General features: G+C 48.0%; 1 protein-coding gene across 1 annotated transcript; it reads left to right on the top strand.

Annotated features, from left to right (window-relative positions):
* Positions 1-7,974: 7,974 nt before the first annotated feature.
* On the top strand, positions 7,975-9,889 carry LOC123108109 (putative UDP-rhamnose:rhamnosyltransferase 1). Its single transcript, XM_044529962.1, has 2 exons — positions 7,975-8,479; positions 8,614-9,889. The coding sequence occupies exons 1-2, from the start codon at positions 8,069-8,071 to the stop codon at positions 9,625-9,627; spliced, it is 1,425 nt and encodes a 474-aa protein (XP_044385897.1). The 5' UTR covers positions 7,975-8,068; the 3' UTR covers positions 9,628-9,889.
* Positions 9,890-16,657: the final 6,768 nt, after the last annotated feature.

The raw sequence follows: 16,657 nt of genomic DNA, 5'->3' as shown, positions 1-16,657 counted from the left end.
GGTTGGTCAGACTTGAAACATTTTAGTCCCATACCGCTAATGGAACAAAAGTTAGAGGTCCTGTTTTGTAGATCCAGCATAGTCGATAGGCCTTTTTTAAGCGAACGAGACTTGCCTACTCTCCCAACGTGCTCCGGCCCCATCTCTTAAAATCAGGGGGGAAATGATTAGATTAGAAAGAGAAAAGAGAAAAGGACAGCCGTAGGATGAAGTGGAAGCACGGATGGGAGCATGTGAAGGGAGCAGGCAAGCCGGATCCTACTTTTTAAGCAGCCGGTGCACAGCGGTTTGTCGGCATTTCTGAAAATGCCTCGATTTGAGCATGGAGACGTCGAAATCGCCCTCAAAGGCCTGAGCATCGGAGGCGTTTTTGCATAATGCCTATGTTAGACCTTTGCCTTCGTGATTGACTCTAGTGTTTTCTTCAATCACCTCGTTACATATTTGGCGGCGACCTTTTAAAGGCGTATTTTTAGTGCCTCCAAATTTCTACTCCCTCCGTTCCAAAATATATGACTCAACTCTATACTAACTTTAGTACAAGTACCATGTTGTAGTGTTCGTTCAATTCATGTTCATGCGTGAGAGGTTCTCGAAGACAGGGCACGACAGGTAGCGGTACACATTGACCATCTTGTGGAGCACCTGAGACGTTACCAAAATGCATAGTAATCAATCGATGCAAGTCCAGAAAGGGATGTTTGAGTGAGAAATTGCTACCACGTTCTCTGAAAGTTTTGTGTCGGCGATGACTTCTGGCTCCTTAATCACATTATCCCAAGATAAACTATACATTCTACTCTTCTGACTTTGATCGGCCAGGTCATGATCCTGATTTGGCTAAGTTGTCATTATCCCAAGTATATATATTCGGCCAGGCCATTATCCTCACTTTCAATTGGTCGTTAGCGGTAGCAAATCACAAATGATGCTTACATCCGTACCAATCTCAAAGCTTAAAATATCAGCCACGCCACGAGAAGCGCCAGCTCGCCTCTGCGGAGTAGAATTATATATACACACGCGGTCGGATCGATCGTCGCATATCACCATTCTCAGGCTGCTCCACCAGAAGAGAGTCAACCACCTTGATTAATTTGCTTCTTCTCCAGCCTCCATTGCCGATCAGCTCAGCTCAGCTCACGTCCATATGGAGGAAGCCGGCGGGCAGCTGGAGGTGGTGATGTTCCCGTGGCTGGCGTTCGGGCACATGCTCCCATTCCTCGACCTCTCCAGGCGCCTCGCCGCCCGCGGCCACACCGTCGCCTTCGTCTCCACGCCGCGGAACCTCGCCAGGCTCCCACCCGCGCCGCCGCACCTGTCAGGTCGCCTCCGCTTCGTGCAGCTGCCGCTGCCGCGCGTCGACGGGCTGCCGGAGGGCGCCGAGTCCACCGCCGACGTGCCGCCCGGGGAGGACGGGCTCCTTAAGATGGCCATGGACGGGCTCGCGGCCCCTCTCGCCGCGTTCCTCGCGGACGCCGTCGCCGCTGGCCGGAGGCGTTTGGCCGGACTCCTGGACTATGAAGATACAAGATTGAACACTTCGTCCCGTGTACGGAAGGGACTTTCCTTGGTGTGGAAGGCAAGCTTGGCGAAATGGATATGTAGATCTCTTACCATTGTAACCGACTCTGTGTAACCCTAGCCCTCTCTGGTGTCTATATAAACCGGAGGGTTTTAGTCCATAGGACGAACAACAATCATACCATAGGCTAGCTTTTAGGGTTTAGCCTCTCTGATCTCGTGGTAGATCTACTCTTGTACTACCCATATGATCAATATTAATCAAGCAGAACGTAGGGTTTTACCTCCATCAAGAGGGCCCGAACCTGGCTAAAACATCGTGTCCCCTGCCTCCTGTTATCATCCGGCCTAGACGCACAGTTCGAAACTCCCTACCCGAGATCTGCCGGTTTTGACACCGACAGGCGTCTTAGGAAAATACTCTCAGATCGATGCAGCGCGGCAGGTCCGGCAGCGGCAAACTGGCCACATATTGCGGCTGATGCGGGTGGCAGTGCTGCTGTTACGGGACCTTCAGTGTTCAAAGCCGCATGAGTATTTCGTTCTTGGCCGTCGTCGTTCAATCCGCTGCTGACGAGATTATTGGCATATCGGAGATGAGTTGCGTGATGATTTTTGATCGGAAGGCCTGCTCGTCTGGATTAACAAATGGTTGGTTTGTAACTTAATCTAAATGCTTTACTTATTGTAGTTGTATGAGTGCAAAGTTATACACAGCCAGGGCTGTGTTCGAATCATGCAATACATGTTAATTATCTCAGATTTAGCTTTTGCTCACAGAAGGTTGGTCAGACTTGAAACATTTTAGTCCCATACCGCTAATGGAACAAGAGTTAGAGGTCCTGTTTTGTAGATCCAGCATAGTCGATAGGCCTTTTTTAAGCGAACGAGACTTGCCTACTCTCCCAACGTGCTCCGGCCCCATCTCTTAAAATCAGGGGGCGGAATGATTAGATTAGAAAGAGAAAAGAGAAAAGGACAGCCATAGGATGAAGTGGAAGCACGGATGGGAGCATGTGAAGGGAGCAGGCAAGCCGGATCCTACTTTTTAAGCAGCCGGTGCACAGCGGTTTGTCGGCATTTCTGAAAATGCCTCGATTTGAGCATGGAGACGTCGAAATCGCCCTCAAAGGCCCGAGCATCGGAGGCGTTTTTGCATAATGCCTATGTTAGACCTTTGCCTTCGTGATTGACTCTAGTGTTTTCTTCAGTCACCTCGTTACATATTTGGGGGCGACCTTTTAAAGGCGTATTTTTAGTGCCTCCAAATTTCTACTCCCTCCGTTCCAAAATATATGACTCAACTCTATACTAACTTTAGTACAAGTACCATGTTATAGTGTTCGTTCAATTCATGTTCATGCGTGAGAGGTTCTCGAAGAAAGGGCGCGACAGGTAGCGGTACACATTGACCATCTTGTGGAGCACCTGAGACGTTACCAAAATGCATAGTAATCAATCGATGCAAGTCCAGAAAGGGATGTTTGAGTGAGAAATTGCTACCACGTTCTCTGAAAGTTTTGTGTCGGCGATGACTTCTGGCTCCTTAATCACATTATCCCAAGATAAACTATACATTCTACTCTTCTGACTTTGATCGGCCAGGTCATGATCCTGATTTGGCTAAGTTGTCATTATCCCAAGTATATATATTCGGCCAGGCCATTATCCTCACTTTCAATTGGTCGTTAGCGGTAGCAAATCACGAATGATGCTTACATCCATACCAATCTCAAAGCTTAAAATATCATCCACGCCACGAGAAGCGCCAGCTCGCCTCTGCGGAGTAGAATTATATATACACACGCAGTCGGATCGATCGTCGCATATCACCATTCTCAGGCTGCTCCACCAGAAGAGAGTCAACCACCTTGATTAATTTGCTTCTTCTCCAGCCTCCATTGCCGATCGGTTCACCTCAGCTCACGTCCATATGGAGGAAGCCGGCGGGCAGCTGGAGGTGGTGATGTTCCCGTGGCTGGCATTCGGGCACATGCTTCCGTTCCTCGACCTCTCCAGGCGCCTCGCCGCCCGCGGCCATGCCGTCGCCTTCGTCTTCACGCCGCGGAACCTCGCCAGGCTCCCGCCCGTGCCGCCGCACCTGTCAGGTCGCCTCCGCTTCGTGCCGCTGCCGCTGCCGCGCATCGACGGGCTGTCGGAGGGCGCCGAGTCCACCGCCGACGTGCCGCCCGGGGAGGACGGGCTCCTTAAGATGGCCATGGACGGGCTCGCGGCCCCTCTCACCGCGTTCCTCGCGGACGCCGTCGCCGCTGGCCGGAGGCGTTCGGCCGGACTCCTGGACTATGAAGATACAAGATTGAACACTTCGTCCCATGTCTGAAAGGGACTTTCCTTGGCGTGGAAGGCAAGCTTGGCGATATGGATATGTAGATCTCCTACCATTGTAACCGACTCTGTGTAACCCTAACCCTCTCTGGTGTCTATATAAACCGGAGGGTTTTAGTCCATAGGACGAACAACAATCATACCATAGGCTAGATCTAGGGTTTAGCCTCTCTGATCTCGTGGTAGATCTACTCTTGTACTACCCATATCATCAATATTAATCAAGCAGAACTTAGGGTTTTACCTCCATCAAGAGGGCCCGAACCTGACTAAAACATCGTGTCCCCTGCCTCCTGTGATCATCCGGCCTAGACGCACAGTTCGGAACCCCCTACCCGAGATCCGCCGGTTTTGACACCGACAGGCGTCTTAGGAAAATGCTCTTAGATTGATGCAGCGCGGCAGGTCCGGCGGCGGCAAACTGGCCACATATTGCGTCTGATGCGGGTAGCAGTGCTGCTGTTACGAGACCTTCAGGGTTCAAAGCCGCATGAGTATTTCGTTCTTGGCCGTCGTCGTTCAATCCGCTGCTGACGAGATTATTGGCATATCGGAGATGAGTTGCGTGATGATTTTTGATCGGAAGGCCTGCTCGTCTGGATTAACAAATGGTTGGTTTGTAACTTAATCTAAATGCTTTGCTTATTGTAGTGGTATGAGTGCAAAGTTATACACAGCCAGGGCTGTGTTCGAATCATGCAATACATGTTAATTATTTTAGATTTAGCTTTTGCTCACGGGAGGTTGGTCAGACTTGAAACATTTTAGTCCCATACCGCTAATGGAACAAGAGTTAGAGGTCCTGTTTTGTAGATCCAGCATAGTCGATAGGCCTTTTTTAAGCGAACGAGACTTGCCTACTCTCCCAACGTGCTCCGGCCCCATCTCTTAAAATCAGGGGGGAAATGATTAGATTAGAAAGAGAAAAGAGAAAAGGACAGCCGTAGGATGAAGTGGAAGCACGGATGGGAGCATGTGAAGGGAGCAGGCAAGCCGGATCCTACTTTTTAAGCAGCCGGTGCACAGCGGTTTGTCGGCATTTCTGAAAATGCCTCGATTTGAGCATGGAGACGTCGAAATCGCCCTCAAAGGCCTGAGCATCGGAGGCGTTTTTGCATAATGCCTATGTTAGACCTTTGCCTTCGTGATTGACTCTAGTGTTTTCTTCAGTCACCTCGTTACATATTTGGGGGCGACCTTTTAAAGGCGTTTTTTTAGTGCCTCCAAATTTCTACTCCCTCCGTTCCAAAATAGATGACTCAACTTTATACTAACTTTAGTACAAGTACCATGTTGTAGTGTTCGTTCAATTCATGTTCATGCGTGAGAGGTTCTCGAAGACAGGGCGCGACAGGTAGCGGTACACATTGACCATCTTGTGGAGCACCTGAGACGTTACCAAAATGCATAGTAATCAATCGATGCAAGTCCAGAAAGGGATGTTTGAGTGAGAAATTGCTACCACGTTCTCTGAAAGTTTTGTGTCGGCGATGACTTCTGGCTCCTTAATCACATTATCCCAAGATAAACTATACATTCTACTCTTCTGACTTTGATCGGCCAGGTCATGATCCTGATTTGGCTAAGTTGTCATTATCCCAAGTATATATATTCGGCCAGGCCATTATCCTCACTTTCAATTGGTCGTTAGCGGTAGCAAATCACAAATGATGCTTACATCCGTACCAATCTCAAAGCTTAAAATATCAGCCACGCCACGAGAAGCGCCAGCTCGCCTCTGCGGAGTAGAATTATATATACACACGCGGTCGGATCGATCGTCGCATATCACCATTCTCAGGCTGCTCCATCAGAAGAGAGTCAACCACCTTGATTAATTTGCTTCTTCTCCAGCCTCCATTGCCGATCGGCTCAGCTCAGCTCACGTCCATATGGAGGAAGCCGGCGGGCAGCTGGAGGTGGTGATGTTCCCGTGGCTGGCATTCGGGCACATGCTCCCGTTCCTCGACCTCTCCAGGCGCCTCGCCGCCCGCGGCCACGCCGTCGCCTTCGTCTCCACGCCGCGGAACCTCGCCAGGCTCCCGCCCGTGCCGCCGCACCTGTCAGGTCGCCTCCGCTTCGTGCCGCTGCCGCTGCCGCGCGTCGACAGGCTGCCGGAGGGCGCCGAGTCCACCGCCGACGTGCCGCCCGGGGAGGACGGGTTCCTTAAGATGGCCATGGACGGGCTCGCGGCCCCTCTCGCCGCGTTCCTCACGGACGCCGTCGCCGCTGGCCGGAGGCGTTCGGCCGGACTCCTGGATTATGAAGATACAAGATTGAACACTTCGTCCCGTGTCCGGAAGGGACTTTCCTTGGCGTGGAAGGCAAGCTTGGTGATATGGATATGTAGATCTCCTACCATTGTAACCGACTCTGTGTAACCATAGCCCTCTCTAGTGTCTATATAAACCGGAGGGTTTTAGTCCATAGGACGAACAACAATCATACCATAGGCTAGCTTCTAGGGTTTAGCCTCTCTGATCTCGTGGTAGATCTACTCTTGTACTACCCATATCATCAATATTAATCAAGCAGGACGTAGGGTTTTACCTTCATCAAGAGGACCCGAATCTGGCTAAAACATCGTGTCCCCTGCCTCCTGTTATCATCCGGCCTAGACGCACAGTTCGGAACCCCCTACCCGAGATCCGCCGGTTTTGACACCGACAGGCGTCTTAGGAAAATGCTCTTAGATTGATGCAGCGCGGCAGGTCCGGCGGCGGCAAACTGGCCACATATTGCGGCTGATGCGGGTGGCAGTGCTGCTGTTACGGGACCTTCAGTGTTCAAAGCCGCATGAGTATTTCGTTCTTGGCCGTCGTCGTTCAATCCGTTGTTGACGAGATTATTGGCATATCGGAGATGAGTTGCGTGATGATTTTTGATCGGAAGGCCTGCTCGTCTGGATTAACAAATGGTTGGTTTGTAACTTAATCTAAATGCTTTGCTTATTGTAGTGGTATGAGTGCAAAGTTATACACAGCCAGGGCTGTGTTCGAATCATGCAATACATGTTAATTATCTCAGATTTAGCTTTTGCTCACGGGAGGTTGGTCAGACTTGAAACATTTTAGTCCCATACCGCTAATGGAACAAGAGTTAGAGGTCCTGTTTTGTAGATCCAGCATAGTCGATAGGCCTTTTTTAAGCGAACAAGACTTGCCTACTCTCCCAACGTGCTCCGGCCCCATCTCTTAAAATCAGGGGGGGAATGATTAGATTAGAAAGAGAAAAGAGAAAAGGACAGTCGTAGGATGAAGTGGAAGCACGGATGGGAGCATGTGAAAGGAGCAGGCAAGCCGGATCCTACTTTTTAAGCAGCCGGTGCACAGCGGTTTGTCGGCATTTCTGAAAATGCCTCGATTTGAGCATGGAGACGTCGAAATCGCCCTCAAAGGCCTGAGCATCGGAGGCGTTTTTGCATAATGCCTATGTTAGACCTTTGCCTTCGTGATTGACTCTAGTGTTTTCTTCAGTCACCTCGTTACATATTTGGGGGCGACCTTTTAAAGGCGTATTTTTAGTGCCTCCAAATTTCTACTCCCTCCGTTCCAAAATAGATGACTCAACTTTATACTAACTTTAGTACAAGTACCATGTTGTAGTGTTCGTTCAATTCATGTTCATGTGTGAGAGGTTCTCGAAGACAGGGCGCGACAGGTAGCGGTACACATTGACCATCTTGTGGAGCACCTGAGACGTTACCAAAATGCATAGTAATCAATCGATGCAAGTCCAGAAAGGGATGTTTGAGTGAGAAATTGCTACCACGTTCTCTGAAAGTTTTGTGTCGGCGATGACTTCTGGCTCCTTAATCACATTATCCCAAGATAAACTATACATTCTACTCTTCTGACTTTGATCGGCCAGGTCATGATCCTGATTTGGCTAAGTTGTCATTATCCCAAGTATATATATTCGGCTAGACCATTATCCTCACTTTCAATTGGTCGTTAGCGGTAGCAAATCACAAATGATGCTTACATCCGTACCAATCTCAAAGCTTAAAATATCAGCCACGCCACGAGAAGCGCCAGCTCGCCTCTGCGGAGTAGAATTATATATACACACGCGGTCGGATCGATCGTCGCATATCACCATTCTCAGGCTGCTCCACCAGAAGAGAGTCAACCACCTTGATTAATTTGCTTCTTCTCCAGCCTCCATTGCCGATCGGCTCAGCTCAGCTCACGTCCATATGGAGGAAGCCGGCGGGCAGCTGGAGGTGGTGATGTTCCCGTGGCTGGCGTTCGGGCACATGCTCCCGTTCCTCGACCTCTCCAGGCGCCTCGCCGCCCGCGGCCACGCTGTCGCCTTCGTCTCCACGCCGCGGAACCTCGCCAGGCTCCCGCCCGTGCCGCCGCACCTGTCAGGTCGCCTCCGCTTCGTGCCGCTGCCGCTGCCGCGCGTCGACGGGCTGCCGGAGGGCGCCGAGTCCACCGCCGACGTGCCGCCCGGGGAGGACGGACTCCTTAAGATGGCCATGGACGGGCTCGCGGCCCCTCTCGCCGCGTTCCTCGCGGACGCCGTCGCCGCTGGCCGGAGGCCCGACTGGATCGTCCATGACTTCTGCCACCACTGGGTCCCGCCCATCGCCGACGAGCACAAGGTCTAGTTACTGCCACCTTCCCCCCCCCCCCCCCCCCCCCCCCCCCCCCGAACTGAAATGCATGCATGAATCACCTTTTCTCTATTGATCGATTGATTTCCCGTCTTCTTCCGGTGTACCGACGACAAGTGCAGGTGCCCTGCGCAGTATTCGAGATCGTCCTCGCCGGCCTGGCCGCCTTTATGGGATCACGGGGGGCGAACACGGCGCACCCGCGCACGGCGTTGGAGGACTTCACCGTTGCGCCCGCGTGGTATCCCTTCCCTTCCACCGTGGCATACCGTCGGCACGAGGCCGGGTGGCTCGCCGGCACTTTCCGGCCCAACGCGTCCGGCGTTCCCGACATACATCGCATGTGGCAGATCAACGAGCGTTGTCGCCTCGCCATCTACCGCAGCTGCGACGAGGTCGAGCCCGGGATGCTCGCCCTCCTCACCGACCTCTTCCAGAAGCCTTCCATCCCCGCGGGGGTCCTGCTGCCTTCTCCCGACCTCGGCGGCGACGACGGCGGTGTCCGCCCGGATGTGCTGCGCTGGCTCGACGACCAGCCCCCAAAGTCTGTCATCTACGTAGCGCTCGGGAGTGAGGCGCCAGTGACGCTAAAGAACCTGCACGAGCTCGCGCTCGGGCTTGAGCTCGCCGGCGTGCGCTTCCTGTGGGCTCTCCGGTCGCCCGGCGGCACATCCGACTCCCGCACCGGTGCGGACGACCGCGGAGTGCTGCCGGACGGGTTCGAGGAAAGGACGCGTGGCCGCGGCATGGTCGAGACTGGGTGGGTGCCGCAGGTGAAGGCGCTCGCGCATGGCGCGGTGGCCGCTTTCCTGACGCACTGCGGTTGGGGCTCCACCGTGGAGAGCTTCGCGTTTGGGCACCCGCTGGTGATGCTCCCGTTCGTCGTCGACCAGCCGCTCGTCGCGCGGACCATGGCGGAGAAGGGCGTCGGCGTGGAGGTGGCGAGGGACGAGACCGACGGCTCGTTCGACAGGGACGGCGTCGCCGCGGCGGTGCGGCGCGTCATGGTGGACGACGAGGGGAAGGTGCTCGCGAGCAACGCCAAGAAGCTGCAGGAGGTTCTCGCCGATCAGGAGCGGCAGGAACGGTACATCGACGACGTTGTCGAGCACCTGATACGTTACAAAGATGAATAATTTAGGAGTAAATAGCATAAAACTATCACTTTTCGCGTTATGGTTCCAAAAAACTACCGAAAATTTATTTGTGACTGATGCCTACAACTTTTGGCCTCGGCTGTCTCAAAAAACCCAAATCGCCGTGTGCTTTGCAATTGATCGCGGTTATGACAGTTGGGGCCCACTCCTAAACAAACCATTTGTTTGACCGTTTAGTTTGACCATTAACTGACATGTGGGACCCACATGACAGTATCTGTAAATATTTTTTAAATGCAATTTGGTCCCTGCAAATATTTCAAAAAAGCAATCAGGCCCCTGCCATGGCCGTCTTCTAGATCGGGCTCCTCCTGCCGTGCTCGTCGCTGTTGCAGCCGCGGCTGTGGGCAGCCACGGCGGGAGCATCTCGTCGGCCAGCTCCTGTCCGTGATGCAGGCGGCCGCGGCAGGAGCATCTGGACGGCCAACTCTTGTTTGTGCTGCGGGTGGCCGCATCCAGCAGCCCCCACCCCGCCGGTGAACCCCTTCTGCTCCGGCGTCGCGTCCATGGTCGTCATCGGGGGCAACTGCGTTGGAGAAAGCAGGGTGAGGGAGGAGCTCGGAGGAGCCGCACATGCGGCCGAGGTCACCGGCTCTCCATCCACAGGCCACGCGCAGGGGTCCGGCGATGTGGATGGCGGCGGAGGTGGCTGCCGCTGCCAGGGCTCCTTGGGTGGCTGTCTGGACCGCCGTGTCCAGGAGCTCGCGGCCTCAGGGACTCCATGGACGCCGGCGAGGTGGGCATGCGAGGGGAGGGGAGCGGGTCGCCGATGAGGTGTGCGCGCGAGGGAAGGGGAGCGGGTCCGGCGGGGTGGGCGTGCGAGGGGAGGGAGCGGGTCGCCGGCGCGGTGGGGGCGCGAGGGGAAGGAGCGGGTCGCCGGTGGGGTGGGCGCGCGAGGGAAGGGGACATGGTCGCCGACGGGGTTGAAGATAAGACAGAGAGAGAAAGAGAGTACGGGGGGAGAGGAGAGAAGGAAAGAGAAGAAGAAAAAAGAAGCTGACATGTGGGTCCCACATGTCAGTTAACGGTCAAACTAAACAGTCAACAAACGATTTGTTTAGGAGCGGGCCCCAACTATCATAATCGTGATCAATTGCAAAGCACTCGGCGATTTGGGTTTTTTAAGACAGCCAACGTCAAAAGTGGTAGGTATCAGTCACAAACAAATTTTCGGTAGTTTTTTGAAACTATAACGCGAAAAGTGGTAGTTTTATGATATTCACTCATAATTTAGACTAGCTCAGTGCATTGTGTGCTGTGAAATTAATTGAACACGTTTTCTTGTGGTGCATCAGTGGATGCATGTTGACAATCATAATTCATTACAATGTCTTTCATGTCCGGCTTAAAAAAATTATCAAGAAAATACACATTGAGAGTTCACAATCATAAAAGATGTAGTTTATATAAATGATGTAAATATAGCATGAGTACTTAAAAAAATATAGATACATTTGAGATGTATCAGCTACTGGATGGAGGGACCGGTGATAGGCTATGGTTGGTGTTAAGGTGTTCGGCAGACGCGATCCGAATTCTCGATCATGTGGTGGGCGGGCCAACGTTTCATTTGAAGCCGAGTTAGCGAGTGTCACCCATCATGGATTACCTTGCTCCCATATGAAACCCCTCCCTTTCTTGGAGGGGTGTTGTCTTATGGCATCTAGACGAAGCTCAAGGCATCCGTCTTACTTGGTTAGATGATGATGGAAGCCAAAGACCTCCTTCCCCTTGTCGAGCCTTCGTGATCAGTGAAGCCGATTTCCTAGTCCACTAGTAGAAAACAGGGCTTTAGTCACAGCTCAATATACACATTAGTCCCGGTTGCATTACGAACCGGGACTAATGTGAGCATTAGTCCCGGTTCGAGCGGCTAAAGGCATTAGTCCCGGTTCAAATGAGATCAAGATTAGACCTTTAGTCCTGGTTTGAGACATGAACCGGGACTAAAGGGCACGATGCTCTTTAGTCCCGGTTCGTGTCTCAAACTGGGACTAAAGGGGTTCGTGTCTCAAACTCTACCCCTTATATCGCCATTTCAGTTTTGAAAAAAAAGAAAATGATAAAAACTTCAAAAAAATAAAATCCTTCGAGATGTAGTTATATTACTAAATCTACTAGTTAGGAAAAATTAAAGAACTTAAATTTTGACATGTTTTGCAAAAAAGTGTTATGAAAAAATAAAACGGCTATAATTTTTGCATACGATGCCAGGAAAAAATTATATATCAAAATGTTCAGCACGAAAATCTACATCCAAATTTGATCGATGTAGGCCGTTTTGCAAATTTTTAGAATTCTCAAATTCTAAAAGAAAAAAAGTTATGCTCAAATTTTAGTTTTTTTGAATTTTGGTTGAATCTAGTCAAACTGTGGTCAAACTACTTATTCAAGAAGTATTAGTATTACTAAATAATTATTCAAGAATGTTAGTGTTACTAAATAATTATTTTAGTTTTTTGAATTTTGGTCAAATCTGGTCAAACTGTGGTCAAACTATGGTCAAACTACTTATTTAAGTAATATTAGGGTTACTAAATAATTATAGTTTTTTAGAATAATAGTTTCAAACTTAAACAGTGAAACATGTGACTTCATGCTCAAGCTAAACTCCCGATGGTTAATAGGATTGATATCTTACTATTGTCAGGAAAACAACAATTGCAGAATTGGAAACTAGGGGGAATAGAACTCGGAGGTTAAGCGTGCTCAGGCTGGAGTAGTGACAGGATGGGTGACCGGTCAGGAAGTTAGATGATTTGGAATGATGAGGGGTGATTAGAGAATAGAGATTATAGATTAAATTAAGCAGTGATGAGGGGTAAATTGTAAAATAATTAAGAAATTTGAAAATCAGGAAAATATAGTAGAATTTCCTTTAGTCCCGGTTGATGTTATCAACCGGAACTAAAGGTGGAGCTCCAGATAGCGGCCGCGTGGAGAGCCTTTAGTCCCGGTTCGAGAACCGAGACTAAAGGCCCTCTAGAACCGGGACTAAAGGCCCGTTTTCTACTAGCGGTCTTTGACGGTGTGGTGTTGTTGTGGTGCTATTATGGTGATGTTGTGTGTTTGTTTGATTAGTCCAGGCTTTGTAATGTGTTCTTCTTCATTAATGAAACTAGATAATTTCCCATGCGTTGTTGCGGGATAGCATGAGAGTTTTAGTTGACTCGATAGTTACAGTCTGGGGGACGTGTTGATCCGCATTATATGGCTCCACGTTAATAAGGATTTAGCACAAACATCTTGTTTGCTCTAATGTAACATCGTCAAATAAAACCAATAAACTCCATCCGGTTATTCAGTCATTAGTAACTCTGTTGTAACACTTCTTTTCTCTATCTTATGATAACAAATTATCGATGCACCGAGCTCCTATGGATACTTCAGAATTTCTGCAAACAAAAGCAAGAAATGGCCCGGTACCCCATACATGATCGTGAATTATTACTGGCAAATAGACCGAATTAAGTAGATGAAAAAATAAGTACAATAGCACACGATCGCAGATCCAAAGGTTTGACAAAGGCAGCATCCAACCGGCATGCAAGACACGCGGCGGTACTGAATCCCATGGAACTAAGTTGTTACAAATGATTCAACCGACAGTGAGCCCCTCCTCCAAATTTGTTAATGCAGATCAAAGATGCAATCTAAGCGAGTCCCTATCCAACTATAGATCAAAGCGAGTGTGCGGATCTACAACACCAGCAACACAATAATAATAATAATAGTATGATGCATGCATAGATCAATTTATCATAGTAATTGTGATACTACAGATGTGAACTTGTGGTGAGCAGGCAGTGCATAGGATAAGGGGCATCGTATGTATTTTATTAAAAACTATCAAAAAAGCCCGTGCGTTGCAACGGGAGAAAAAATAACACAGGCTCTTAACGTAACAACCATCACTCAAGACGACAACAATAGATCCATATTTTTCATTTTAGCGAGGCATCATATTTGTGTTGCCTCTTATCCTCTCTCTCACCCTCGTCGGCGGTGGCTTCAATGTTCACACAAACCAAAACATGTTTGAATATTGTTAATCCTAAGGCCTCTCTCTCTCCCTCCCTCTCCCCTCCCTCTCCCCCTCCCTCTCCCCCTCCCTCTCCATCCCTCCCCCCTCTCCCCCTCCCTCTCCATCCCTCCCCCCCTCTCGCTCTCTCTCGCTCCCTCCCTCCCTCTCGCTCCCTCCCTCCCTCCCTCTCCCTCCCTCCCTCCCCTCTCTCCCTCCCTCCCTCCCTCCCTCCCTCCCTCCCTCCCTCTCTCTCTCTCTCTCTCTCTCTCGCTCTCGCTCTCGCTCTCGCTCTCGCTCTCGCTCTCTCTCTCGCTCTCTCTCTCTCTCTCTCTCTCTCTCTCTCTCTCTCTCTCTCTCTCTCTCTCTCTCTCTCTCTCTCTCTCTCTCTCTCTCTCTCTCTCTCTCTCTCTCTCTCCCTCCCTCCCTCCCTCCCTCCCTCCCTCTCCATCCCTCCCCCCCTCTCTCTCTCTCTCTCGCTCCCTCCCTCCCTCTCGCTCCCTCCCTCCCTCCCTCTCCATCCCTCCCCCCCTCTCTCTCTCCCTCGCTCCCTCCCTCCCTCCCCCTCCCTCCCTCCCCCTCCCTCCCTCCCTCTCTCTCTCTCTCTCCCTCTCCATCCCTCCCCCCTCGCTCCCTCCCTCCCTCCCCCTCGCTCCCTCCCCCTCCCTCCCTCTCTCTCTCTCTCTCTCTCAATCTCGAAATCTATTATTTTTCTCTGGGACATTTTTCAGAGGTATGCATGTGTAGTTAACGATGTTTTCTTTTCCCTATATGGTTTTAGTGGGTGTTTATTTGCAATCCGGATCGCCTCTGGTATGAAAGAAAATGGAATGTGTGCTATAGATTATAAGTTTGCTTCGAAAATAAAATAATATTTTAAAAATATTTAACATGTAAAAATAACATCATATTCATATTCTACACATTTTTCTAATCAAATTTCATATATAACATGTTCAAATCGGAGTTATGGTTTAAAAGGTACGAATAATTTAAAAATGTATTTGTTTAACCTAAATATCTTTCAAAAAATATTTATCGGATAAAAATAACATCATATTCCTATTCTAAATATTTTTCTAGTCAAATTTCATATATAACATGTTAAACTAGGAGTTATGGTTTAAAAGATATGAATAATTTAGATAACCATTTGTTTGACTTAAATATGATCCGCGGATGAATTATCTATTAGCTCATGGGTGTTTTCAAAAACATGTAAAATAACTGTTCGGGCTGTGACTTAAGTGAGGACCGCGGGTTGAATACAGAAAATAGCAGGGGCTTTTTTGCAAAAATGTCATGACGGGTGTGCGGGCAGAAGCTGTCCGTGTTTTATTATTAGGTAAAGACATGTTCAAATCTCAGTTACGGTTTAAAAGGTATGAATAATTTAAAAATGTATTTGTTTAACCTAAATATCTTTCAAAAAATATTTAAAAATATTTAACGGATAAAAGTAACATCATATTCCTATTCTAAATATTTTTCTAATCAAATTTCATATATAACATGTTAAAATAGGAGTTACGGTTTAAAAGATATGGATAATTTAGATAAGCATTTGTTTGACTTAAATATGATCCACATATGAATTATCTATTAGCTCAGGGTGTTTTCAAAAACATGTAAAATAACTATTCTGGCTGTGATTTAAGTGAGGACCACGGGTTGAATACAGAAAATAGCAGAGGATTTTTTGCAAAAATGTCGTAACGGGTGTGTAAATCACATCATATTCATATTCTACACATTTTTCTAATCAAATTTCATATATAACTAGCAAAAGAGCCTGTGCGTTGCAACGGGAGAAAAAATAACATAGGCTTTTGACGACAACAATAGGTCCATCTTTTTTATTTTAGCGAGGCATCATATTTGTGCGCTCGCTCTCTCTCTCTCCCTCTCTCTTGCGATGAGAAATCTGTTGTTTTTCTCTAGGACGTTTTTCAGAGGTATGCATGTGTAGTTAACGATGTTTTCTTTTCCCTATATGGTTTTAGTGGGTATTTATTTGCAATCGGGATCGCCGCTGGTACGAAAGAAAAACGGAATGTGTCCTATAGATTATAAGTTTGCTCCAAAAATAAAATAACATTTAAAAAATATTTAACATGTAAAAATAACATCATATTCATATTCTACACATTTTTCTAATCAAATTTCATATATAACATGTTCAAATCGGAGTTACGGTTTAAAAGGTACGAATAATTGAAAAATGTATTTGTTTAACCTAAATATCTTTCAAAAAATATTTAACGGATAAAAATAACATCATATTCCTATTCTAAATATTTTTCTAATCAAATTTCATATATAACATGTTAAAATAGGAGTTACGGTTTAAAAGATATGGATAATTTAGATAAGGATTTGTTTGACTTAAATATGAACTGTTGATGAATTATCTATTAGCTCAGGGGTATTTTCAAAAACATGTAAAATAACTGTTCGGGCTGTGACTTAAGTGAGGACTGCGGGTTGAATACAGAAAATAGCAAGGGCTTTTTCGCAAAAATGTCGTGACGGGTGTGCGGCAGAAGCCGTCCGTGTTTTATTATTAGGTAAAGACATGTTCAAATCGGAGTTACGGTTTAAAAGGTACGAATAATTGAAAAATGTATTTGTTTAACCTAAATATCTTTCAAAAAATATTTAACGGATAAAAATAACATCATATTCCTATTCTAAATATTTTTCTAATCAAATTTCATATATAACATGTTAAAATAGGAGTTACGGTTTAAAATATATGGATAATTTAGATAAGCATTTGTTTGACTTAAATATGATTCACGGGTGAATTATTTATTAGCTCAGGGGTGTTTTCGAAAACATGTAAAATAACTGTTCGGGTTGTGATTTAAGTGAAGACTGTGGGTTGAATACAGAAAATAGCAAGGGCTTTTTTGCAAAAATGTCGTGACTGGTGTTTTATTATTAGGTCAAGATATTTAGAACAGTGCTAAAAAAAAGATATTTAGA

Source organism: Triticum aestivum, chromosome 5A (assembly GCF_018294505.1).
Source record: "Triticum aestivum cultivar Chinese Spring chromosome 5A, IWGSC CS RefSeq v2.1, whole genome shotgun sequence".
NCBI lineage: Eukaryota > Viridiplantae > Streptophyta > Magnoliopsida > Poales > Poaceae > Triticum > Triticum aestivum.
The sequence above is the reverse complement of the archived record's forward strand: the minus strand, read 5'-3'. Positions and strand labels throughout refer to the sequence as shown.

Coding starts and splice junctions, on each gene's coding strand:
- LOC123108109 (XM_044529962.1), top strand. CDS start 8,069: ATGGAGGAAGCCGGCGGGCAGCTGGAGGTGGTGATGTTCCCGTGGCTG. Junction 8,480..8,613: donor CCATCGCCGACGAGCACAAG/GTCTAGTTACTG, acceptor CGACAAGTGCAG/GTGCCCTGCGCAGTATTCGA.